The sequence below is a fragment of the Nerophis lumbriciformis genome, linkage group LG12, assembly GCF_033978685.3.
Source record: "Nerophis lumbriciformis linkage group LG12, RoL_Nlum_v2.1, whole genome shotgun sequence".
NCBI lineage: Eukaryota > Metazoa > Chordata > Actinopteri > Syngnathiformes > Syngnathidae > Nerophis > Nerophis lumbriciformis.
Window position 1 is genome coordinate 7,599,541 of NC_084559.2, and position 26,650 is coordinate 7,626,190.

General features: G+C 42.0%; 1 protein-coding gene across 5 annotated transcripts in view; it reads right to left on the bottom strand.

Moving 5' to 3' along the window:
* Positions 1-26,650, bottom strand: part of cabin1 (calcineurin binding protein 1) — an 82,281-nt gene that overhangs the window by 37,380 nt on the left and 18,251 nt on the right. For 3 of the 5 annotated variants that reach the window (XM_072914286.1, XM_072914285.1, XM_061985838.2), the window contains exons 22-34: positions 26,299-26,444; positions 25,926-26,187; positions 25,352-25,522; positions 23,509-23,598; positions 23,221-23,381; positions 22,927-23,138; positions 18,868-18,933; positions 18,138-18,317; positions 16,361-16,755; positions 15,716-15,829; positions 1,812-1,975; positions 1,611-1,707; positions 665-1,339 (exon numbers count right to left, since the gene is read on the bottom strand). In XM_072914286.1, the coding sequence (XP_072770387.1) occupies positions 665-1,339; positions 1,611-1,707; positions 1,812-1,975; positions 15,716-15,829; positions 16,361-16,755; positions 18,138-18,317; positions 18,868-18,933; positions 22,927-23,138; positions 23,221-23,381; positions 23,509-23,598; positions 25,352-25,522; positions 25,926-26,187; positions 26,299-26,444 (2,733 nt within the window). The remainder of the gene's footprint in view (positions 1-664; positions 1,340-1,610; positions 1,708-1,811; positions 1,976-15,715; positions 15,830-16,360; positions 16,756-18,137; positions 18,318-18,867; positions 18,934-22,926; positions 23,139-23,220; positions 23,382-23,508; positions 23,599-25,351; positions 25,523-25,925; positions 26,188-26,298; positions 26,445-26,650) is intronic. The other 2 variants (XM_072914287.1, XM_061985839.2) reach the window with 2 other exon arrangements.

Genomic DNA, 26,650 nt, shown 5'->3' on the forward strand with positions numbered 1-26,650 from the left:
ACTCTGATCCAAGAACACATGTGTACTTTAGGGGAGCCAAATAAGGACAACTATTACAAATATGCACAGCCACCAACAAAATAGGAGGGATTATAGTGGTTGAGGGACAACAATATGAAAAAGGCAAAAAGCCCTGGAGCCTGACCAGTTTGTGCAAGTAATATCATATTTAATCAAGACTAATTAAAGCTAACAGCAACATGGTTTCAAGTAAGTCTGTCAACTCTCCTAGAAGTGAATGTGTGAGGGAGTGACTGAGCAAGAATGAGAGTGATAGCTGGCCTCTTCCTCTCTTTGACTCTCCAGCACTGTGGCAATAACATGACAGCTTCTATTGATCTGCAGCTCAATAACGTGATGTTCTGTAGCGACAGCTAATAGTCAGCACTGAAGGTGGTTTAGCAACATGTTTTGGTCAAAAACACCAATTAAACTGTACCTAGATATGAGAGCTACTACCAACCAAAACTTGGGACTGCAATTTCCGGTTTGAAAAGTGAATGAAGGAAACTCCCAGTTCTTTAAAGGCTCCATGACAAATTCCGTATAAAATTTTTTGAGAAGAGTAATTTCATTAATAAGAGGATGCATGACTTAGTAAAAGCAGACAGAATAATACTAATGAGTGTTTACATCTTGTGTGGCAGGTTTGAAGGAGACTTACCTGTTTTATGAGCATGTACGTCTCTGACATGATCTTTTCAATGCGGCCCAGATCGTACGTCATGACTTTCTGGCCTTGTTGCCACACCCTGTAAGCGTCAAGCAGTAGGGTTTTTCCCGACTCCACGTCCTCTAAAAGTTTCCTTTTTCTGTTAGGTCTTCGTAGTAAACCCTGATCAGTTCCGCCGGCTGCTATAGTGACCTTGGCTGCCGCGGATTGGAGCTGCTGCTGCCGAGAACTAATACTTAGCTCCTCCAGGGACAGCTCTGATGTCCGGCTAATGTCAGGCGTTTTATGCTGGGAATCCATTAAGCCCAGACAGGTATATACCTCGGTTTTTCTGCCCTGAGTATCTGTGGCTGTAGATGGCCTCCTCCAATGGCCTGATTCCAAATCCATTGGTTCCTCTTGCCTTGTTCTGTGCCCCTCACTCCCAGGAAGCTCCACTTTGCCCAGCAGATTCTCTACCTTGCTACCTTTATCTGTAGATACTGCGGGTGAAGTGATTTGTGCTTGGGTGGTGTCCTTGGGCCCTGTGTTAATGGTACAAGAGACTTCTGTAAGCCCTGCCGTTTTAGGCAACGCTTGTTTGCTGTCCTCATAACTTGGCCTGTTAGACACGGCCGTAGTGGTCATTTCCCCCATGGAGGCGGTAGCTGCTTTGGAAAGCTGCACCTTCAAGGAGAACATAAGCAGTCATTAACAGTAAGAATAGGGTGTGCTTTTCAGTGTACAGGAGGTCCTCCATACTGTGTTTCGTGGTTACGACAAACATACTGTATAATGTGTTCATGACAGAGTAGGTAACACTACAACTAATTGCTGTGGTGCAAACGTATTATTAGGTATATGTTGCAACTTGCACTATCGATTCAAACGCGTCGTAGGAATGGAAGTCGTTGGTAAAGAGAGGACCTCCTGTATACAGTAAATGATGCTTTCTTACCCCAGTGAGACTGTTTAGATTGTCCTCCAGGACTTTTACATTCAGGAAAAATGCTCTCTTTGCCAAAACCTGGCGATCAACATCACGTAAATATTTCCTTGATGGGAGAAAGGAGGAGAGAAGAGGGGGAGCACAAAGAGAGATGTCAAAGAACAAATACAAGTCTATAACACATCAGTGTGACAGGACGTCGCTCCTTACTTTCCCTGATCAGGGGTTCTCTGCAGCATGAACGAGACTTTCAGCAAGGTGTCGTGATCTTTAAGCTTTGAGAGCACCTCTAGCAAGAGGACAATGGATCGGTTCATATGAGATGCAAAACTTCCTGGTCGATCAATCTCATCTACTGGAATTCGCCAGATGCCCTTTGGGTTGAGAGGAGATGAAAAAATAAGTAGCATTAACTTGTGACAGTGCTACAAACAGTAATAGCGGTTTATAATAAACTGCGTCTTTTGGTGGAATTTCAAGTGCACATTCTATATACAATTGTTGGCTGTACAAGATGTAAGAAACCCACTAGATTTTGCAAGGTATAGTGTGTAAGATGCCTGTGAATATTCTCATTCACCCAGATCATTGTATTCTCCGAGCATTGAAAGGATTTCAACTGGACAGTTTGGATTGTTTTTGCCACTCATCTCAGTTCATGTTCACAGACTTAGATAGGACAACTCTATTCATTGAGAATGGTGCAGGATACAAAGTATGTGATAAGTATGACATTCCAAACAGTTCACTTGTGAGTGATGGATTCAATGCCCTGAGTATAGTGTGTAAAGAAAACAACAGACCAGAAAGTGAAATGTCATTCAAGGAAGAACTAATGAGGAATGGAAAGGCTGCAGGGGAGATCTTGCAGAGTGCCTGGGCATGAAGGAGGCAGGGAGGGAGGGATGAGGAAACGTTCTCTCTGGGCACACATGATAGGAAGGCTCATTAGTGCTCTGTTGTGGCCAAGCAGGGCAACTGAGCCGCAGACTGCCACCAACAAACAATGGCAGAAGGCTTGATAAAGTGTTGTTTGATGAACAAATCCACCTTTTTAGAAAGCACATGTCTGCTCGACAGGTAAAAACGGGCCAACTTCTAAACTCCAAAGTTACCAATGCGAGTCCAGATGGCGGTCTAGGCTATAGTCAAGAGCGTAGCTTCTGGCAGGAGGAAATGTGCACAAGACAAAACAAAGAGGATCTTCTCAGAAGGGAGCAAAACAAATGAAATGGTTCTATCAGCTAGTGAGGCAATTGGGAGCTCGGTGGTCCTCTGAACATACGGCTCCAGATGGTCACATGACATTTTCCAGGATTCTGGAAGGCAATAAAGTATAAAAGTGTGGCAAAGGGAACCCATCAAATAATAATACATATCTAAATACAGACTTCCCGTGTGACAAAGCTACCACCAAAAATGCACACCGTATTTCAAACCATCTAAATCAGCACTAAGGAAGGTGGGAATTGAATGGTTCTTGTGTTGTTCTACACACTCCTTGGTGCATCTCTTATCATTTGAACAAAGTTTGGTAAAGGTGAGCACCTATGTATGGCACTGAATGAAGTAGAATGATGCTCATTGTGAAAATGTCTCTGCTCAGATCAGCACAGGCAGGATAAGTAAGACAACTTGGAACACCATCTCTAATGGAGGAGAGTTGTTTAGAGAACCACCAAACCATCATCAAATCTGTTTTGGGAACGCAAAGCTGTGGCTTTATGCAGATTATTATGCAGCACAACAGCTAAAGCAGCTTTATAAGACTTTAACCGAAATTATTTTAAGCATCTTTTTTTTTGGTGAGAAAATATGACCAGTGCCAGTGGGGGGACTGCTTCATTATGGTCAATATACCATGCAATAATCTGACTAAAAACACTTTTTGAAATTGGAAAAGGAAAGGAAGATAAAGTATATCCTACAAGTACCAATACTACACAAACTTACTGGTCAAATCTTACTGGATACACGCACGCTTCAACGTGTTTTTATAAACGCACAGGCTTTTTTCATTTGTACAACAAAAGGAAAATATGATTGGCCATGTGGCAATTAGCAACCAGCAGCCATTGCTGCAGTTAAGCAATCACAACATCAGCAATTTGCGAACCAGTTACGTGCAACTTGAGAAGGAAAATCATGGCAGCTACCTGTCAATAATATCAAATTGGCAGCTTAATGGTAATCTGTAGTGATCAAGATGAGATCTAGAATCAACTATTCCAGGTATTTGCTCTGAATTGATAAACATCGATTCATTTGTCTTACAAAATGAACAACTTAAGACTTGTTTTTTTCAAAAGTCTGAGTAGAAGACAGAAAGTGACTTACCATCACCAAAGAAGGCTACTCCTTGTTTACTGCGCTAGTATATTTTTTTGGGAAAGATCTTGCTGGCGGAAGCAGCACCAGCCTCCCTAGCAGCGTCGCCACCCTGAAAGAGGCTGAAGCTCAAAGAGCAAAGGGTGGGCTGCACAGGAGGAAAAGCGGGGAGCTCAGCACAACAGGAGCAGAAGAAGGAAAAGATATTGATAGCTGCTGCCTTGGCAAAGGGAGACTGAGCATTGGAGTCAGGGCCTATGAGCTCAGGACAGACAAGCTGACTGGTTCCTCTCCTGCTTTCCGACGCTGCCATCTCAAAACAAAAACACCCACGCACTCCATCTCTACTCCCCCCTGACCCCAGCCTGCTGGAGTTCTTTGCCCCCCTCCTCCATCCGTGCTTTCTCTTGCACTATACACAGTGTACAGCCAACCCTTCTATGTCTACGCCGACCAATCGCAGGCAAGCAGGAGAAAGTCCCGCCTGTTAATGCACACCCACACACAGACAGAGGAGTGAGCGAGTAATGAGGAAACACAGGGAGGAGACGTGTGGAGGCAACAGCAGCCGAGGGGAGGGGAGGAGTAGAGCGTGATCGTGCTGAAGACAGAGCAACAGGAAAAAAAACACAAGAACATAAACTGGCTGAAAAAGGAAGTGAGTGCTACTGAGAGCGACTGCAAAGCTGGCACACCAAGAAAGGCAAAGAGCTGGTTGGTATAAACAACCTTCCAGTTAACTGCGGGCAACACAGCACAAAGAAACAAGAATCAAACTTCAGCTACGAGCCCTCACCTTCTTCCTTTCTTGTCTTTCAACACTGGCTTTAACTCCACCATAAATATAATACACACACATGTAGCCTTGTTTATCCTGTTTCCTGTTGCGTGAGTGGAAAAGGAAAAAAAAGTGCTGAAAAAGGTCACGCTCAACCAAAAAGAGCAATGAGAGGCAGCGGAATCCCAGGGCTAACCCTCCAACAAGCAAACCAAAACATTGGCAATATCTTTTCACCAACCAATTCCCCTCCCCTATGAAAAAAAATCTTCTCCTGAGTGGAGCTCCACCTACATCAAAAAAAGTCATACATCAAACAGAGGGAAGTAACAGACTCCCTGGAAGAGCATTGCAAAATTCTACAATAGGCTCCCATTAGGAGGACTGTTTAAATGAAGCGCTCACAATCCAAAATCAGCTCTAGGGAAATTATATTAGATCCACATTTGTGTTTGCAACCGAGGATAAAGTGTAAATATGCATGTGGGTGGAACAACATGTAAGATAGGAGGAACTACTATGATATCATGAGCAGACGCCTGACACTTCAATGATACAACCACATTGTGAGCAACTATCCACACCTGGGATATTCAACTTCATTGTTTTGTGGGCCACATTTACAGAAATATATCCCGGACAACCAGTGTCCTCTACGGTAGACATTTAAATTTGGTCTTTTTATTTTGTTATATGAACGCTCAACTGTTTTGAAGGACCTTCTGCAAAAAATACTACCGTATTTTCCGCACTATTAGCCTCACCTAAAAACCACAAATTTACTCAAAAGCTGACAGTGCGGCTTTTAACCCGGTGCGCTTTATATATGGATTAATATTACGATTCATTTTCATAAAGTTTCGATCTCGCAACTTCGGTAAACAGCCGCCATCTTTTTTCCCGGTAGAACAGGAAGCGCTTCTTCTTCTACGCAAGCAACCGCCAAGGTAAGCACCCGCCCCCATAGAACAGGAAGCGCTTCTTCTTCTACTGTAAGCAACCACCCGCCCGCGTAGAAGAAGAAAAAGCGCGCGGATATCACCGTACGTTTCATTTCCTTTGTGTGTTTACATCTGTAAAGACCACAAAATGGCTCCTACTAAGCGTCAGGGATCCGGTTCATGAAAAGACGCAATCTCTCCATCCGCACACGGATTACCGGTACTATTTCACAGCAACTGATATTCCTGTGAACCGCAATGGATACAACGGGAGCACGTACGGTGAATATTCGCACCACAGGGAATGAGAAGTCATCCTTCACTGTGGTTCTAGCTTGCCATGCTAATGGCCAGAAACTTCCACCCATGGTGATATTCAAAAGGAAGACCTTGCCAAAAGAGACCTTTCCAGCCGGCGTCATCATAAAAGCTAACTCGAAGGGATGGATGAAGAAAAGATGAGCGAGTGGTTAAGGTAAGTTTAAGTTTACGCGAAGAGGCCGGGTGGCTTTTTTCACGCAGCTCTGTCCATGTTGATATACGTATGTTTGTGATTGCACATTTGCGTACATTTTGGGAGTGAACAGAGTTGTTAGAACGCTGGTTTTTAATATATTATTAAAGTTTGACTGACCTATCTGACTGTTTTTTTGACATTCCTTTAGCGCAGTTAGATGCGGCTTACAACACCGGGCGGCTTATAAGTGGACAAAGTTTTGAAATATGCCGTTCATTGAAGGCGCGGCTTTTAACCCAGGGCGCCTTATGGTGCGGAAAATACGGTAGTCTAAGGCTCAATTCGAATACCCCTCCTCCCTCCTTGGTTTTGCGCGTTCATGTCAATCAAGAGGCGATTAATTTATCCGTCAGGTAGGGGGGGGAAGGGCAAAGTACCTCCCTCGAAGCAAAGTGAGCTCGCAGACCCTTCCTACACTATCGATTACAAGGAGAAATATGGCAGTTCAGAAACCCAGAGAAGCGTACAAATCTAAGTAATAAGTGTAATTAATGATTTCCATTTAGTCAGACTTCAAAACTTTGTTACTGCACGTAAATATTGGCTTCAAAAACAAATACATCATTTTACATACCGCAAGCTGCTGCGCCAGCACTTGCATATTTCGCCAAAAAAGTATTTGGTCTTCTTCTTAATAAAGATGGGTGAAAGAAAATAAGAAGAAAATAAGAAGAGCACAAGCAAAGCCAAACATCGTGTGGGACGGCATCTTAAATGTAAACAAACATTTGTTGCATTTGCCTTACGTCACTGCTGGCAAACGGCAGGGGTTAATGACGTGGCGGGACTTTAACAACGTCCATATGCATAGGGGTACTCAACGTCTAGGTCCAGAGTAGATAAAGTCACCAAAAACAGAGGCAGAAGTTCAAGATCTTGTGGAAAATTTCCATCAGGCCCATGGTATGCCAAAGTGTTTGGGTGCAATTGACTGCACCCATATCGAGGTCAACAAGATGCCGTGTAATTCGACAGATTTCATCAACAGAAAGGGCAAGTCCTCTTACAACGTACAGGCGGTGTGTGCCTACAAGTATTGCTTTATGGATATGACTGTGAAATGGCCAGGCAGCGTGCATTATGGCCGCATCTCCGCCATTAGCGCACAGCTGAAAGATGGAACCATCCCCTCATGTCCCACACAACTACTGGAAGACGAAGGTGCGGTCCCTGTTTTTCTTTTGGGTGACCCAGTTTATCCCCCGATGCCATATCTCATGAAAGAATACCCCAACGGTGGAGTCAACCCACAACAACAATACTTTGAGTATTCTCTGTGCAAGGCCCGTATGGTCATTGAGTGTGTGTTTGGACGACTGAAGGCACGCTTTGGTTCACTGCGACGACCCATGGACATTACCAAGAATGACCTACCATTCATTGTGTACGCTTGTTTTGTACTCCATAACTACAGTGAAGCTTAACGAACAGTCAGTGGTTGCGGCCGGCGAGTACGACCGCCAATTCCAGCCTCCAAGCACAGCAAGATTGCAAGAATGGACAATGAAGGTGAAGGCAAAAGAGTGAGGAGTGCCCTGACCAGATATCTAGATCCCTAGATTGATTGTTGTAAAAGGTTCTTTATCACATTGTTCACTTTCACATGTCCATTAAAGATTTGATTCATTTATGATGTCTCAGGTGGGATTCACTACCATAGGGCTAGTCTAACAGCTGCTGATGGTGAGGAAAGCAAGGTTTACTGTTAAAAGAAATGTGGCAATAGGCTACATTGAAATTGCTTACATCTCTTCAATGTTTATATGCCTGGTAAGGATACACTTCCAGGTCATTGGTGACTATGACGTAATATATGCACGTCTGCTAGGGGGTCTTGAACCAAAGCTTAAACGATGGCATTGTGTGTGTGTGGCCAGGGATAAGGTCAGGTGGGTTATACCCTGTATAACCTTAGCCGTCTTAATGTAGCAGCAACCTAAGATCCATCTCACAGACAGTATCCTAGCATTTTTAAGAATCTGCTGCAAAAATGTGAGTCTCTCAAAAACATTTTTTAACTAAACTCGAGGGTCACCAGTTGAATAGCCCAAATGATAAAAAAGGGAGGACCTAAAACGGAACCTTGAGGAACACCACTAGTATAACTAAAGACGTTGACCTAATTTCTACCGACTGCATTTAAAGTAAACAAGCTACAGCAAAACCATCGTTACATAAATCACATTATGAAAAAAAAATGTGTAACTGCCAAAAAGGAGAGGAGTTAAGGGAGGGACTTGAGGAACACCTTAGTTATGTAAATCACAAGTTTGGACTCCAGTGTTCTATATTTGCTAGCAAGGTTCAAATGTGTTTACAGTGGTCCAAGAGGAGAACTTTTGTATTTTAGCAATTTGCTGCAAAAATGTGTCTCTTAAGTTTTGAACTGAGCTAGGTGGCCAGAATAATGTAATCTGAGCCGGATTTGGCCCCCAGTCCACCAGTTCAATAGTATTGAACTACACTACACTATAAAAATGTCTACCATATAAGAATTATACATCAATTAGGCATTGGACTAGAGTCTAGACACTTCATTCTTCAGTCTACCAAGACAATATGGACTAATCTGTTTCCATCTTTGAAGGAATAGTTTAGGTAAGACCCTTTTTCTGCCAGAACAACTGTGTTACGGTGCACAAAGCGAAGTCCAGAGGCAGGCTTGAATTCAACTGTTATGGAAAAGCTTGACAGCCCCGACTTCAACCCCCACCTAAAGCATGAACTAGACAATCAATGACCTCTGACCTCACAAATGGTATAATGTGCTGAATAAATGGGTTAAAAAAAATCCCAAAGACACTGTAGGGGAAGACATTAGCTATTGTGCAAGTGCTGTTTTGATTTTACAAAATGCATGTTTCTTAAAACCACTCCACACATGCATCCATACTAAACCAACAGAAGCAAATAGGTTAGTTCATACAGAGCCCCATTAATGCAGCTCAGCAATGGCAAGTGAGAAAAGTAGGGCACCATGACCTAAATTGGGATTGCTCTAGTCATGTCACCTTGACTTCAAAATGTCATACATTTTGCACTGTGTTAGCTTTGGAAAGTTGTAAATTACCTTTGTGTTTCTGTCACTAAAGAGATAACTTCAACACAAACACTGTATTTATAAAACACAGACAATAAAGGACTTGTCAATATCCATCAGTGTGTGAATGTGTGTGTGAATGGGTAAATGTGGAAGTAGTGTCAAAGCGCTTTGAGTACCTTGAAGGTAGAAAAGCGCTATACAAGTACAACCCATATGTCAGTAGACCAGTCAGCCGACACAGGCTTAAGAGAAATTAGCAGCTCCACACTTTTGACAGTCGTTACAACAAGGCAAAAGGACAGTGCTCAGAAGTAGTTTTTATTCTTCAACTCTTACATTTGCACGGATCTGACATCCCTTCTGACAGTCAGAAAACCAAAATCTTGCATATTCAGGGGAGAAACTTACTTGCAATCATTTAAGAAAGGTTGTCTCATGGTCATGCTTGCTTTCAAAGGAACACTAAAGCTTTGACAGTTGGTATACCAGGATGCAAGGTTTGCTTCCAGAAGGGGCTCTGTAAAAAAAGCCTCTGGGAGTCCGCTCACTGCAGAGCTCCAGCTCTAATATGGCCCAGAAACTCTTAGAAACTGGGAACTGGGTTCCACGGCGCACACAAAAAAGCTGGCGACCATCCATGTACACTGCAGAAAAACGAAGTGACAACCGATGGAAATCAGATTGAGACTTAGCTGGAGTCTGTTCTCTGAAAAAAGAAGCAAGCAGGTGCAGTTCAACTCCAAGCGTATGTTCTTCAAACACACGGAAAAGGTAGAAGAAGAGATGACAAAAGCTGACAGTAATACATCCACAGGACACCAACACAAGCCATTCTCCAATCTCCTACTGTGCAATTCCATTTTTAAAGCTGTGAGTGATCCGTTTTCCGGCCTGATATTTGAGCAGCCAATTGAATTATGTGAGCCACTGGTGTAAATAAGGTAAACCTAATGGTATGCCAATCCTCCACTCATAGCAAACACAGTGGCAGATCATTAGGGACAAACGCGAGAACAGACATCCGAGCTTCACAAGCTTGCCGCTTGAGATTCTGTCTTAACTGCAGACATGGAGTTATGGTACATTCAGTGGATGCGGCATTAGAAACACCCGCACAATCTAATGCGATCCAAAACAAGAGCTGTGAAAAAGTGTTCAGTAGAGGGAAGTTTTCACCAAGGCCAAACAATCACTGATATGTCCTCTTCACTCTGAATGATATGGATTGCTGAATTGAGCTAGAAATAATTACCCCAATGTAGGGAATGTAAATAGCTGTTGAGGTTAGTGGGATTTACTTCACCACAGATCCATCTGGAGTGTCACTTCCCTACTGAACTGATGCAAAAACTGAAAATAAATGATGCAATTTGTACATGCATCTATGTTTTAAGTTGTGGCCCTTACAATAGTGTAGTTTAGTGTAAAAGCAAAAGGATTACCTAGCAAACCAAAAAACAACTCTGATATAAATGAACAACTCACTACAGTATTGCAAGCTTGGCAGAGGTAATAAAGATCACATTTGATTGACAATGTCTGGGAAGCATTCATTAAAGCATGAATGTAGTTTGCAGTGTTGTAGAAATGTCCTGCATCATATTGAGATGTTTTTAATATTTTGTTCTCTTCATGTAGCAGGGTTTTCCCTACAATTAATTACAAGTAATAATTAATCGTGGCACAGAGCCGCGGCAGAATAAAAGCCGCCACACCTTAAAAATGAGGGACTTTTACATGAAAACAAAAAAAATAAAAGATTGTATTATTATATATATATAGCTTATTATTTATGCAATATTGACTAGTAATGCACTGAAAAGTCAAGATTTTGTGATGACAGAACTAAGAACAGAGAGTATGGGGTTTCGGACTGTCTGATTGTGGCGGTTTGCTCCTGTATGATCAGTGTCAGAGCTTGGTCCGCATTGCCGGCAGTAAGTCGGACATGTTTCCAGTGAGGGTTGGACTCCGCCAAGGCTGCCCTTTGTCACCCATTCTGTTCTGAACTTTTATGGACAGAATTTCTAGGCGCAGTCAAGGCGTTGAGGGGATCCGGTTTGGTGGCTGCAGGATTAGGTCTCTGCTTTTTGCAGATGATGTGGTCCTGATGGCTTCATCTGGCCAGGATCTTCAGCTTTCGCTGGATCGTTTCGCAGCCGAGTGTGAAGCGACTGGGATGAGAATCAGCACCTCCAAGTCCGAGTCCATGGTTCTCGCCCGGAAAAGGGTGGACTGCCATCTCCGGGTTGGGGAGGAGATCTTGCCCCAAGTGGAGGAGTTCAAGTACCTCGGAGTCTTGTTCACGAGTGAGGGAAGAGTGGATTGTGAGATCGACAGGCGGATCGGTGCGGCGTCTTCAGTAATGCGGACGCTGTATCAATCCGTTGTGGTGAAGAAGGAGCTGAGCCGGAAAGCAAAACTCTCAATTTACCGGTCGATCTACGTTCCCATCCTCACCTATGGTCATGAGCTTTGGGTTATGACCGAAAGGACAAGATCACGGGTACAAGCGGCCCAAATGAGTTTCCTCCGCCGGGTGGCGGGGCTCTCCCTTAGACATAGGGTGAGAAGCTCTGTCATCCGGGGGGAGCTCAAAGTAAAGCTGCTGCTCCTCCACATGGAGAGGAGCCAGATGAGGTGGTTCGGGCATCTGGTCAGGATGCCACCTGAGGGAGGTGTTTAGGGCACGTCCGACCGGTAGGAAGCCACGGGTAAGACCCAGGACACGCTGGGAAGACTATGTCTCCCGGCTGGCCTGGGAACGCCTCGGGATCCCCCGGGAGGAGCTGGACCAAGTGGCTGGGGAGAGGGAAGTCTGGGCTTCCCTGCTTAGGCTGCTGCCCCCGCGACCCGACCTCGGATAAGCGGAAGAAGATGGATGGATGGATGGAACTAAGACACACGCGAATGTCTGGAGCGGAGGCAGCACGTCTGCGAAGTGAACAAGCTTTAAAGTACCAGTAGAGTAGAAATACAATTTGCCTCTATATTGAAGCTATTATCATATATATCTGATTTATGACACTAAAAGACTTCCAAAGTTTGCCAATAAACAGATATCATCAAAATAGTATGAATCTTGCGGAGATTACCGAGCCATTTTGAGAGCCAAAGAGGAAGCCAGTCGCGTGATCGCGTAACATTGCGTTAGGAACCAAAGATCTCTTCCCCATCAACAACAATGCTAATCAAGCAGACTTTGTGAGAGCCAACAACGATTACTTTGATAAAAAATTTGATCCAGAACCTTACATTTTTGAGCCTGAACACAAAGAGGATGAGCAATAAGTTTTAGAAAGCCGCCTGCTACCCGGATGCAACTTTATTGTGACACTAGCGTCCGCAGCAACTATATTAAACCTTAATGAACCAAACACTTACTGTAATATTTCCACTCTCACTGGGGTGTCGACCGAGGGGACGCTCACATAATTCCGTTTAGATGAAGATTCATACACAACACTCACGAAGGGTTAAAAAAAAAGTTGCTGCAACAAGCGTTTTTTGTGTCTTTTCCGCCACTTCAAGGATGTGAAAGTGGACCAGCCATATTTGTCTACTAGCAGGTGACAGATGCATGAATTATGATCGAGAATTTAATTTTAGCAAGTTTGAGACAAAGCAAAAGCAGCCATCCGCTCAGTTTGTCAACAACAGCAGTGTAAGCTAGCATTAGCTCACTGCTATCAATGTGCCGCTAAAATAGTTTATAATAACAATATCACTCATATTTGGTTCATTTTCACGTAAATTGATGATTGTTGGCGGTGTGTGGATGTTATTAGAGAGAGTATAATGACTTACAAATTGATGATTGTTGGTGGTGTGTGGATGTTATTAGAGAGAGTATAATGACTTATAAATTGATGATTGTTGGTAGTGTGTGGATGTTATTAGAGAGAGTATAATGACTTATAAATTGATGATTGTTGGTGGTGTGTGGATGTTATTAGAGAGAGTATACTGAGCGCAACAGAGGATCTGTTGATTCAATTGTTAGCTATTTCTTTACCATTTCAAATGCATAAAAAAGCCAAGCATGTGTTCTTGTGAATGATAAATACCACTTCTCTTTCAAATGTGTTTGTATTTCCAGTATGACTGATATAATAACACGGTCAGAGTGTTACTCCAGTGACGTCAAATCTACGGAAATGATCGAAGGCGCTCGGAACGGAATATTCAAAATGGCTGACTGAATTTGTGGCAATTTGTGACATTTTAGATGGTATTTTTTTTACATACTTTGCAGATTGTAAATACAATTGGATATGGTTTAATGGATACAAAGATGTCAATGTTTTTCCACTCTGCTAGTACTTCAATATATCCGAGATACTGAGTAACCGCACAGAGCAATCCACAAAATGTGCAATGTGCATATTTTAAAAGGACATGGGGAGAAGACCGAGGCCGCACCGTGGCTTCGGCGGCGGCTCCTCCAACTGTGGTACGCACCGAGCCCCGCGTCGCACCCCAGCCCTGAAAGCCAATCCCTATCTTGAAATTACGGATGTTACTTGCCAACTTCCCTTACCCGCCTTGTTCTAACATAGCAGAGGCTGTTCACCTAAAATACATACCAAAGTGGTAAATGACTGTATGTACTTTAGTGTTTACATTTAATGAACTAGATATGTGCTAGAATGCAATCAACTTTTGTTCAGAATATTTTTGTGACAGCTGATGCAACTTTCTTCTCATTAGTTGTGGTAGCGTGAATTATAGAGTGTGTTGTACCACTGCAGCCTGAATAAATGCTGGGCTTTGTCCCGCCCACAGACGCCGCCCGCTCTGGAATTGAATGAGAAGTGGGCTCGGCCTCAGCTGGCCTGGACGCCGGGCTTCCGCAAGTTGATTGGATCAGCTGTTGGAGACTGAATCTCTTTTTGATTGACAGCAAAATGGACAATTTCGTGAGCTTGAAGTATAAACCACTGCCAGAGCATTTTTTAAGTTTCATAAGGAGAATTTTCCAATCTTCTAATTATATATTTGATCTGTATTCGTGTTTAGAGAGCTTCCCCTACTTGAAACACCAGCAGCCTCCACTGGTGTTACAATGATTGAAACATTTAGCAAAACAATATAATAAGAAAAAAATATATGTTAATACTAATTACCGTATTTTCCGCACTATAAGGCGCACCTAAAAACCACAAACTTTCTCAAAAGCTGACAGTGCGCCTTATAACCCGGTGCGCTTTATATATGGATTAATATTAAGATTCATTTTCATAAAGTTTCGGTCTCGCAACTACGGTAAACAGCCGCCATCTTTTTTCCCCATTGAAGAGGAAGTGCTTCTTCTTCTACGCCAAGGTAAGCACCCGCCCCCATAGAACAGGAAGCGCTTCTTCTTCTACTGTAAGCAACCACCCGCCCGCGTAGAAGAAGAAGAAGCGCGCGAATATTACGTTTCATTTCCTTTGTGTGTTTACATCTGTAAAGACCACAAAATGGCTCCTACTAAGCGACAGGGATCCGGTTCATGAAAAGACGCAATCTCTCCATCCGCACACGGACTACTATTTCACAGCAACTGCCTAAAGACTTTCAAGAAAAGCTGGCTACTTTCCGTGCATATTGTAAAAACAAGATAGCTGAAAAAAAGATCCGGCCAGAGAACATTATCAACATGGACGAGGTTCCACTGACTTTTGATATTCCTGTGAACCGCACTGTGGATACAACGGGAGCACGTACGGTGAATATTCGCACCACAGGGAATGAGAAGTCATCCTTCACTGTGGTTCTAGCTTGCCATGCTAATGGCCAGAAACTTCCACCCATGGTGATATTCAAAAGGAAGACCTTGCCAAAAGAGACCTTTCCAGCCGGCGTCATCATAAAAGCTAACTCGAAGGGATGGATGAAGAAAAGATGAGCGAGTGGTTAAGGTAAGTTTAAGTTTACGCGAAGAGGCCGGGTGGCTTTTTTCACGCAGCTCCGTCCATGTTGATATACGACTCCATGCGCGCCCACATCACGCTGGTTTTTAATATATTATTAAAGTTTGACTGACCTATTTGACTGTTTTTTTGACATTCCTTTAGCGCAGTTAGATGCGGCTTATAACACGGGGCGGCTTATAGGTAGACAAAGTTTTGAAATATGCCGTTCATTGAAGGCGCGGCTTATAACCCAGGGCGCCTTATGGTGCGGAAAATACGGTACTAATAACATTTGCTTTTAAATGTATGCGCAATGGCTTTTTTTTTAAAGACAATGTTTGTGTCACAGACGATTATGCTAATTATATGAAGACGTCATATTGGACAAGCCCCTGGCCACAGGTATATTGGCAAATCCTGTGTTGATTATAAGAACAAACAAACATAAGACCCATTGTGTTTAAACAAATCCCTTTCTGACTGTGTCAACCAAAAGTGATGATTATTGTGAAGATCATGCATTCTTATTAGCTGTTATCAACAAAAAACAAATAGCAGCATTTGTGTTTAGAAATGAACCTGATAAAAAGACAACGTGAACTGAACATACATTGAACAGGTTTGTCTTGTTTCTTTCACAGAAGAGTCCTTGTGCAGGCATGTGCTTCTGTTGTTGCCATGGGACACTGCTTCCTAGCAACACATCACGGGCCCACCGCAGGTTCTGTGGTTAAAAAAAAGAAGTAAAAATCATACATGATTACATTTCAAAATGACCTCTGACAATATATTGGCACAGTTAAAACATACTCACATGTGAAAATTGTCATCTGAAATGATCAAAGCGTAAGCTATCTTTAATAGCTAAAAGCTATGAATGCATATGGCAAAATGTTATAACATTTAAAGGAACAGGGAGTTTCCATAGTTTTAGCTTGCATTAGGAGTGCTGACAGAAGGATGCCACCACAGTAAAGTGCAACACAACCTCCCTGTGCCAAACTGGCTGAGAAAGCATGGTTTAACACCCACGCATACCTCTACCCACAGAGCCTCAGAGCTCATGCAGCCTGTTTCAGCAACTCGTGTGGGGGGGGAACACTGCAATAAATACTGAACATAATGCCACAGTAAATAGTAAGCATAACCTGGTGTAAATGTCACATTCAATGTTGTCCAGGGCTGAATGCACTGCTTATGTACACAGAGGCAGCATGTTGTTAGTTGATAGTGGAAATAACAGGGGTAGACTGACCTGGTGGGTCTTGCTGTTGGTGTAAAAGAAAGCCAGGCGGTAGAGACTTTTATAGTGTTGAGGGAAGCGCCCGAGACAGAGGAAAAGAGCACGGATGCACATTTCCACCAGCATTAGTCTCTGATCAGCACGTTCTGTAGGCAGGGCCTTTGGTACCTCCACCACCTCAGCGGGGGGCTCTGGCTTCTTTTTGCCGTCGCTGGCTGGGGTTTGAAAAGCAGCCTGTTGAGAGGTGGCTACTTTTGGCGGGGTGGCTGGGAGCGGTACGGCAGGAAGGCAGGAATCCACAGACACTTTGGGAGTTGAAGTCTCAGGCAGTGTCACCATCAGCATTTCCACAATTTCCTCAACCACATTCTCTTCTGTCTGGTGGGCAGTATGACCTCCAAGTGACTCTGAAGTAGGAAGCAGCAAAGAACTACTACAAAACACTCACACTTTAAGATGAGTACAGGTGGTCCTCAGGTTCCGAACAAGCTATATTCCCAGACTAATGTAAGTAAGCTCTTATACAAAAGCCAAAAGCAGTGAAGTTGTCACGTTGTGTAAATGGTAAATAAAAAGAGAATACGACAAATCCTTTTCAACTTATATTCAATTGAATAGACTGCAAAGACAAGATACTTAACGTTCAAACAGAGAAACTTTGGTATTTTTTGGAAATATTAGCTTCTTTGGAACTTGCAACATGTTTCAAAAAAGCTGGCAAAAAAGACAGAGAAAGTTGAGAAATGCTCATCAAAGACTTATTTGGAACATCCCACAGGTGAACAGGCTAATTGGGAACAGGTGGGTGCCATGATTGGGTATAAAAGCAGCTTCAATGAAATGCTCAGTCATTCACAAACAAGGATGGGGCGAGGGTCACCACTCCTTGCATTCTCCAAATGCGTGAGAATGCAAGGAATTTAGGGATTTCATCATCTAAGGTCTGTAATATAATCAAAAGGTTCAGAGAAGCTGGAGAAATCACTGCACGTAACATTGGATGCCCGTGACTTTGGATCCCTCAGGTGGTACTGCATCAAAAAGCGACATCAGTGTGTAAAGGATATCACCACATGGGCTCAGAAACACTTCAGAAAACCACTGTCAGTAACTAGTTTGTCGCTAAATCTGTAAATGCAAGTAAAAAAAGTCCTATGCAGAGCGAAAGCCATTTCTCATTATATTCACCATTAATGCTGAAAGGAGCATATGTTGCTAGGTGATGAAAATTTGTTTTTTATGAAGCGTAAAATACGACAAAGGAGACTCGGACTGTTGAACAACTTAAGCTGTACATCAAGCAAGAATGGGAAATAATTCCACTTCAAAAATGTGTCTCCTCAGTTCCCAAACCTTTACTGAGTGTTGTTAAAAGGAAAGGCCATGGTAAAAATGCCTTTTTTGCAATGTGTTGCTGCCATTAAATTCTAACTCCATGATTATTTGCAAAAACTAACAAAGTTTCTCAGTGTGAACATGAAATATCTTGTCTTTGCAGTCTATTCAATTGAATATAAGTTGAAAAGGATTTGTTGTATTCTCTTTGTATTTACCATTTACACAACTTCACTGCTTTTGTACATAATTAACCCCAAAGTGACTCCCACTGTACACAGAAAACATGAAGGGTTGCATATTTGTACACTCACACGTAACTAGTTTCTTTTTAAACAATGTATGGGAGTGTCTTTGTAACAGCAAAACGTCATAAAAGGAGGGCCACCTGTAAATAAGCATATACAATCGATGCAAAGCAACTGTGCAACAATGATGTATGTCCTGGTAGTACCTATGTCCTCGGGCAAAGGCTCGCCTTCCTTCACCGGCGTTGTGCTTTCTGATGATGAAGACGTGACTTTTCCGGAAGCTGGTATGTGGCTGCTGTCTTGTGAGCTGGTGGGATCTGTGAAGACATCCTGGGTGGAGTTGGAGTCAGAGAGCAAGACCACCTCGCTGTCCTGACTGCGTTCTGTCAAAACGATAAACACAAGTCATTTTCCCCAATGAATAGTGATTGTCTTTGGAAAAATATGAAAAATGCATACAGATTTTGTTGTTTCCCCTAAAACGTTGGTATGCATGGTTCTTTAGTTTACATGTACTATTCTGAACATATTGAAGACTCTGGTGACCTAAAGTCCAAATTCAGAATCAGTAATCACAATACAAGAATGTTGTTGTACGAGGAGGGTTGGGTAAAGATGGGCTGGGGTGTGATTAGTTTGGAAAGGAGTCCAAATCTAAGTCAGAGTTCTTAACTGCTAGATTATGAGAAATCTGGAGAATCATTGGCAGAGAACTGTAGATTACCAAATCAGGAGTAGAGGGAAACACACAGGAGTTTTCAAAAGACTCACAATCACAAGTAAACAGCAAACACCTTACAACACTGTCAGTCTTGTGTGAAGCTAAACTTGTGTAAATAGGTGCCTCTGTTACGAATGCACTTCATTACAGAGCTCTTTTCTGACTGAAGATATCGCCTCTGAGAGAGTTTGGGTGGATTTGGAGAGCAGTACCATTCAGGGAAGCCAGCCACATTGAAGACCTGGGCAAGCAGTAATCATGGTCAAACTCTGATGAGGCTGTTGAAGATATGGGGAGCTGGTTTTACAACAATGTCCAACAGAACTGTTCCTCTGAATGCATTTTATACATTACACTTAAATTACAGGTTGCTTACAAAATCAAATGACAAATGAGGGCCGTTGAATAAAAGCCACTCCCCTTGTAGAACCAAATTCAGACAATAACATATCTTTAGTACAGTACATGTACCATTCCTCTTTCTCGTCGAAGCTTGAAACAAGAGGATATACTGTATATCTTTGAAATGACCAATGTAAGAAAAGGTGCATGTTACAACCAATAGGAGAGCAGCATATCACACAATTGAGAGAAAACTCCATCATAGAATGATGAAGATACTTTTTCCTGATAACTGATTGTCTGAATCAAGCCCTACAATCTTATCAGTTGAATGAGCTTTAAGCAGAGAGATTGGCTAACATGCGCACAGCCCCGCATTTCAGTTCTTTGCCAATAACAGACCACCCACATTGTTTCTGACTTTGCTCCTTTGTACTAATTGGATATTGTTTCCAATTATGTCCCACTAGTGTGAAAAACACAATTCACACAGAACAAGACATCTGCAGGGAGCCCAGATTATTTGGTCAAGTTCAGCCCACACAAAAATGTAACAAAAAGCCACCGTGTGAAGCACCAGACGCAGAAGTGAATTAAGTTAAGAGACTCCAGTCGTCCTCTTAGAACTACATGCATAGAAGTAGCAAAGCAGGTGGTAACAGCAAGCAGGCAAAAGAGGTAGCAGGCAGGCAGATAGGTTGGTAGGTAGGTGGATAGGAAGGTAGATAGATAGGTAGGGAGGTAGGAAAAATCTGGCAAAGGGGGGACAAAACTGGCAACATGGGCAATATGGCTGCAGTTTATAGACATTCAAGCTTAAGATGGAACATGGGATGCATAAACATAAGTACACGTTTTTTACCTCAGTACTCCATGTCGAGTCTGTTTAAACTCATGTATTTAAAAGTAGGATACAATGTATCTATGTATTGGATAAGATTTCAATTTGAAAATGTTTCAATAACTGCAGGTACATTAGTTAATATAAATACAGCCATCTTCTACACTGTAAAGAGAAGCGGAACTGGTGAAGATTCAATCATAGCATACGAGGCTAACAAGTATTCACATGCACACCTATGGACAATTTACAATATCCAACTAGTATGTTGTTTGGGATGTGGGAAAAAGCCAGAGTGCCCAGGTAGAACAAGAAAACGCACCCAAGCATGGTGAGAACATACATATATGTACTGTACATAAACTCATTCATTCATTTTCTACCACTTGTCCCTTTCGGGGTCGCGAGGGCTGCTGGAGCCTATCTCAGCTGCATTCGGGTGGTAGGCGGGGTACACAAACGCAATAATTCATAAATGCCGTTTTTTTTTTAATAAACATACTTAATTTGAGCCTTAAAGTCTTAAAAAATACAAAGTGCTGCGACACCTAACATAGAATCATTCACAAGAAGGTTTGTATGGTGAGAAATGTTGGATGTTAGACACAAGGGCCTGGCTAGAAGTATCTGTCTTGTTCCTCCTTAAGGTTTTTGGTAGGTGTGGGTCAAACCACTCAAGATTTTCCAAACCATAACTCCAACTATTTTGTTAAAATGACAAAATAAGAGTCAGGTAAATCAAGGAAACAACCCCAGATCAATTGGTCAAGTGACTGATAAGTGGTGTGTCTCAAGGTAAGTCCATATGTCATTTATTTCAGGATCAATGACAATTTAATTTGAGTTATTTTTGAGTCCAATGATATGAACTCCATCCTTGACAGCTCTAACAACTCATTCTAATAAACTTGGTAGTTGAGGCTTCTGTTTAAGTAACACCTTTTCCAACTGTGTGTTTAATGCATTATTCTTAATGTGATGTTATTTCTATAACCATATTGTGTATTTTACCTTGATTGATTAAGTGCCAGTTATATTTGTTATAACTGTTTACTTTGTTTGTATAATTACTCTAATATATGTATACACAAACATATATATATATATATATATATATACACATACACCGAGTTTCCTTTAACGAAACAATTTTTTGATCAGGTGATTAACATGCGTCCTGTGTGGCCCTCAGTTCAAAAGCAGCGGCGCCGGTTCAGGTAGGTTTCTGTTGAGTGACAGGAACAAATAGATCAAGAATGGACAAATAAAAATGTATATTGAATGGCAAGTTTATCTCGGTCGCTCTCTCCACAAGACCAAAGTTATTTCCATTCACTTTCGCTGTAAGGAGTGTTGCTAAGTTTTGCACATTACAAGCGACTTGTAAAGTTTATGAGTAGCGGGTTGCATTAATTTGGGTTTGTTTTTTTAACATGTGGTTGCTTATTTGGGCTTGCTTATCTGTCCACATAATAAAGCAAAACACGACTGCACCGGCAAGTATTGTACTTTTTTTATGTTCCCTGGTTATCTCAAACCACTTTACACATCTTTAAAAATATGCATGCAAATGACGCATGTGTAACTACGTCGGAGCCCAGACTGACAGAAAAACAAGTGATGAGAATTAGTGGGGTAAACGTAATGAAAAATATAATTTATATAAATATATATTTATTTCATAATGGGAGAGAGAGAGAGCGTGATTAAGGACTGGATTAGACCCAAGGTCGAACATGTCTTGCATCTTTGTGTGTGCAAATCTGCTTATGTCCATTTTGTGCTTGTGTTTACAAAGCTAGTTTAATTTAAAAAAAAAAAAAAAAAAAAGAAGAAAAAAAACAATTGCAAAAATCCAACTAACTGTCCACTCCCATGGCGGGTGTACATTTTAATGAGGTAAACTAATTAAAGATTAAAAAAACTTCCACTTGAAATTATCCTAATTAATTATGATTTAACTGGGGACAAATTGCAATTAAATATTTGAATCGTTTGACAGTCCTAATATTTTTGTAGTGATCAATGCCATCTAAGAATTAATGGGCATAATGTATACTTACATTAAAAATGTCACATTTAGTAATGAAATAATGTAGCAAATGGCCTCGATCCCGATGGAATTTTTTGGGCTCCCATCTGATTTGTTCTTGAGACCTGATGCCATACTTTGACAATGTTATCATAGATTATGTTAGTGGATTAGTAAAAATGAGAATAATACGAAGAATAAAAAAGAATACATATTGATCTAATCACTTAGTATCGCTCATAAACTGATACATACTAGGTATTGATACTATCAATATTTGGATGGAGCACGCTCACTTTACATTGAAGCTTTAGCGGTTAGCACGACTTTGTGTCCTCTTGCTCCGTCTTTATTAAGATTAGCCATTCCTCGTCCTCTAGTCCTGCAGTGATAACGCAACTTGTAGTTTATTTGCCGCCATGTAGGGGAGGATTAGTGACTTAGTGAGGATGGATATTAGCACATCCGCTGCAGCTTGTCACTCTTGAATTCTAGACGGTGTTCTGGCAAGACATGCACCCTCCTGGAATTGATGTACTCTTGACTGTGCGCAGGGGCATAATAAGGAATCACAAAATGTTATTGTACGTCCTTTTTCAAGCAATCTTTCACGTGACTACAATCTTTAGCCACATAAACACCAGGATAAAGCAGCGGTACGGGCTTGGTAAATCATCAGATCAGTTAAGAAACAGCCCGATCTGATATCTCTAGGTATGATATTAGGAGAAGCAAGCTGGTAAGGAAAGTAAAAAGGTTGAGGCAACAAGAAGACAAACACAGGCATGACAAGCACATACATGCGTACATTCAGGCCTCTGTGCCCTTTGCAAGTCTATGCCCGTTAAGGTATGGCAAAGTACTTAAGCAGACGGTAGCCATATTGCCCATTTCACCAGATTCCTATCACCCAGTGTATGGGGATCATTCTAACCCAAACCAAGGCACACAACATGGTTATTTTCAAACTGAACACTCCTAAGTGGACTTCCTTTCCCAGTGCAATAAAGGGCAAAGGGCCCAAGCCCAGAGACAGGGTCTAGGACTGGACTGTACCATCAGCCTGCTGTTCCTCATGCCGCTGCTGCTGCCACTGCTGCCGTCGAAGAGTTTTGCGCTTGGCGTAATCGTGGTCAAATGGCGTGGCCACGTAGAGAGGGGAAGTCACACCTGGAGTGGCAACTGATTGAAGGGAGGAGCTAAGGACGTTCCCTATGCCTATTGAAGAGCTATTAAAGTCTCCATCCATCACAGAAGTAGATTTCTCCCTGGAATTCATAAAGAAAACATTCATTTATACAATGAAAGATGCTTTAAAGTAATGTATGTAGGGTTTAAACTGTAACTTACTTTTCATTTGACCTGGGTATGTTGGGGATGTTCTTTTCTTCCCCTCTGGCAAACGGCCCTAAAGCTGCTTGAACCAACAAATTGAACAAAGCCTCATGGTCCAGATTGGGCTCATTAGCCTCCAGTAGCTTTAGGGTGGTGGCGCTGAGACGAAAGTGCAACTAGAAGAAGTAAAGTGTACAATTCCTTTAAATCGGAGTGCTTTCACATACCAACACTATTAAGTTGCTCATAATTCAGACCTGCTGGAACTCTAGCTGCAATAGCAGCTATGTACCAGCGATTTACCTCCAGGGCTTCCATAGCCAGGTCAGGTGGATTGTGATAATGGATTTTGCGAGGATACCTGGCAGCCTCCTCATGCAGAAAATGTGCTGCCTTCACATGAAAAAAAGAGGACAATCAACAAACTGGAAAGGAATTCCATCACATAATAAATAAACAGATAAAACGTCAGGACAAGAGGGCGATATTGAGTGCTGGAATAAGGATGAACTGTGCTTGGTTCGCCCGCAACTACTCCTCCTCCCCACATGTGCAGCCAACCGCCGTGACATCATGTTTGCAATCTCAAAAGTTCACCTGCCTTCAACAATTTGATCATAACATAGCTATGACTAATGCCATAGACTGTTTTCTCCTGGGGAAACACAAATGAGAAGAGCGTCTTGAGGGGAGAGACACAGCAATCTTTGTTTCTGGAGGTGGATTAGGAAACAACCACCCTCATGATGTCAGCCAACTTAGTTTCAAGTAATTATATATATATTTATATTTATATATAGTCATTTTCACCTCACTCGGATTCCCTTGTTTTTTGATTAACAGGAATTGTAGTTATTAATATTATTAAAAATACACTGAACAAAAATATCAATGTAACACTTTTGTTTTTGCTCCTATCTTTCATGATTTGAACTCAAATACCTAAAATGTGTTCTATATACACAAAAAACCTATTCCTCTCAAATATTGTTCACACTATGCAAAGGAAATGTGTTGCACTGCGTGAGGCAAATGATGGTCACACCAAATACTGACTGCTTTTCTGACCGCCCAGATCCCCAATAAAGCAAAACTTCACATTTCAGAATGGCCTTTGATTGGAGGCAGGTAAAGTCACACCTGTGCAATTATCATGCTGTTTAATCAGCATCTTGATATGCCACACCTGTGATGTGGTATGGATTATCTTGGCAAAGAACTGCTCACTAACACAGCTTTAGACAGATTAGTGAACAATATTTGAGAGGAATAGGTCTTTTGTGTATATCGTACAAGTTTTAGATCTTTGAGTTCAACTCATCAAAATTGGGAGCCCTAACAAAAGTTGTATTTTATGTAAGGTAGTGTTGTCAAATGGTGTACAAACATTTTGTTACTGGTACTTCAACCTTGACATGGATGGCTTCTCTCACTCCTCCTCCCTGTCCACAATGTGTACATGTTTGTTCTCAAAGGAGTGCTGGTTCTCCCTGAGGTGCACATAGACGCTGACTCTTGGCCTAAAGAGTTTGCCCGTCTATGCAGTGCCATGCGTCGGCTTAGTGGTTGTTTTGTTTCCCCAATATATGAAACAGTGCATTCATCATTACACTGGATAGCATACACCAGATTGTTTTTGTGGGTGTGGGGTGTCCGGTCTTTAGGATGCACTAGTCACTGTCTCTGCTTTGAAGTGTACTGGGATGTTGTGTTGGGTAAAAGCACGGTGGGCCCAGTTCTGGGGTGCCGTCGCTGGCCAGACTGTCTGTGTGGGGCCAGTGGTCCCTTGTTCTCTGGGTACCGCACCTGCTGTTTTGGGTTGGGCTCTCTGGGTGGCCGGGGCTGTACTTTGCCCCCCGCACATTGACAAATATATTGTACACGCAAACACACATACATAGGCGTTTGCATATGGACATGCACACAATTATTCATACATACATCTTTTGTAAAGCCATTCTGTACAGCAGATATGGGCATCTATATCCACAATATGATTTGCCTGAAAGGCTGGACTGGACATATTTTAAAAAAAACAAAAAGAAACAGTGGAGTGAGAATGGCTGTTTGCCTGTCAGTGCCCTGTGACTGACTTACTGTAAATACCCAACCTTATTGTTAAGAAATACTTCATTCAAAGGTTTACCTTTTGGTAAAGCTGCAGATATCCCACAGGTGGCTGCTTGCGTTTCTCTGCTATTTTCCCCAGCATGTAGTGAATGAGCCATGCTTCTTCATCACTGTCTCCCTCACATTGTGAAGCCCCCTGGAAGCACTGAGCTGCAGTCTCCAACATAGAATCTCTCCTTTCTTCCATCTGAAAACAATGGCACAGCAGAGCTTAATAAGTCATTTTGAAGACAACTATGTAAATACGCAGGGCTTCAATTAAATTGCACGTGAGCGCGGCTGTGTGTGGGTGCCGTGATCGGTGTTCATCAACAGTTTTTCTCCCTATATTAATGCATGCATGTTAAAAGTACAATGTTGATGACGTGCATTCATTCAAAAAAAGAATGAAGGTTATGGCAAGCAGAAAACGTGTTATTTTAACTATTTTCAAAAAATGCACAATGAGGCTATAAAGTGTGTTTCATCCAATTGCTCGAACAAACTAAATGATAGATTACTAAAATAACGACAGCTCCAGCTCTCTAAGAGACCATCTTCAGCCAAGTGATGTGACATTGTAAAAACTGTACAGATGGCATTTGCCTCACCTGTTTTACCACCTCTGAAGGGAGCTCGTCACGCCACTGCTTTAGCTGCCGTGAAGCAAACGAGTGCAAAGCATACGATATGGTTCCGTATTCGATCCACAATGACAGGTTGGAGCTGTCTATCTCCAGGGCCCGCTTAAAGCAGTTGAGCACTGCCTGCGAGTGTTTCCATATGGGCACGTCACTTTTTAGCTCATTGGAATTGAGTTTCTCCTGAATACGACTGGCCCTTGCTAAAGCCATTCCTGCCCAGGAGTCAAACCTGCCAATGGAGACATCTTGATTACAAAGGTTGACGGATTCATTTGATAACTCAATTAAAAACCAAATGAATCAGTTAAACTTAATCACTGCTAAGAGATAAAAGACATACCTGTTTGGAAACACGCAGATATCATGCATATAAAACTTCATGGCTTTGGACTGCTCCTTGTTCTTGAAGTGGTAATCAGCCAGTAGATAGTAGATCTCATTAACGATTGGAGGGGCTGGTGGGCTTCCATCTGGAAGGCTTGGGGCCTTGAAAGACAACACATTGAACATATACAATTATACAGTGGTTTCAAATGTTTAATAGAATAACAAGCTTCCATACTTGTAATACCCTGAAGTTTTAATAGATTTTCATTCAGTTTGACTTTGATTGATTGATTGAGACTTTTATTAGTAGGTTGCACAGTGAAGTCACCCATTTTTATAGTGAAGTCATTGACTTTCTTAAGGTT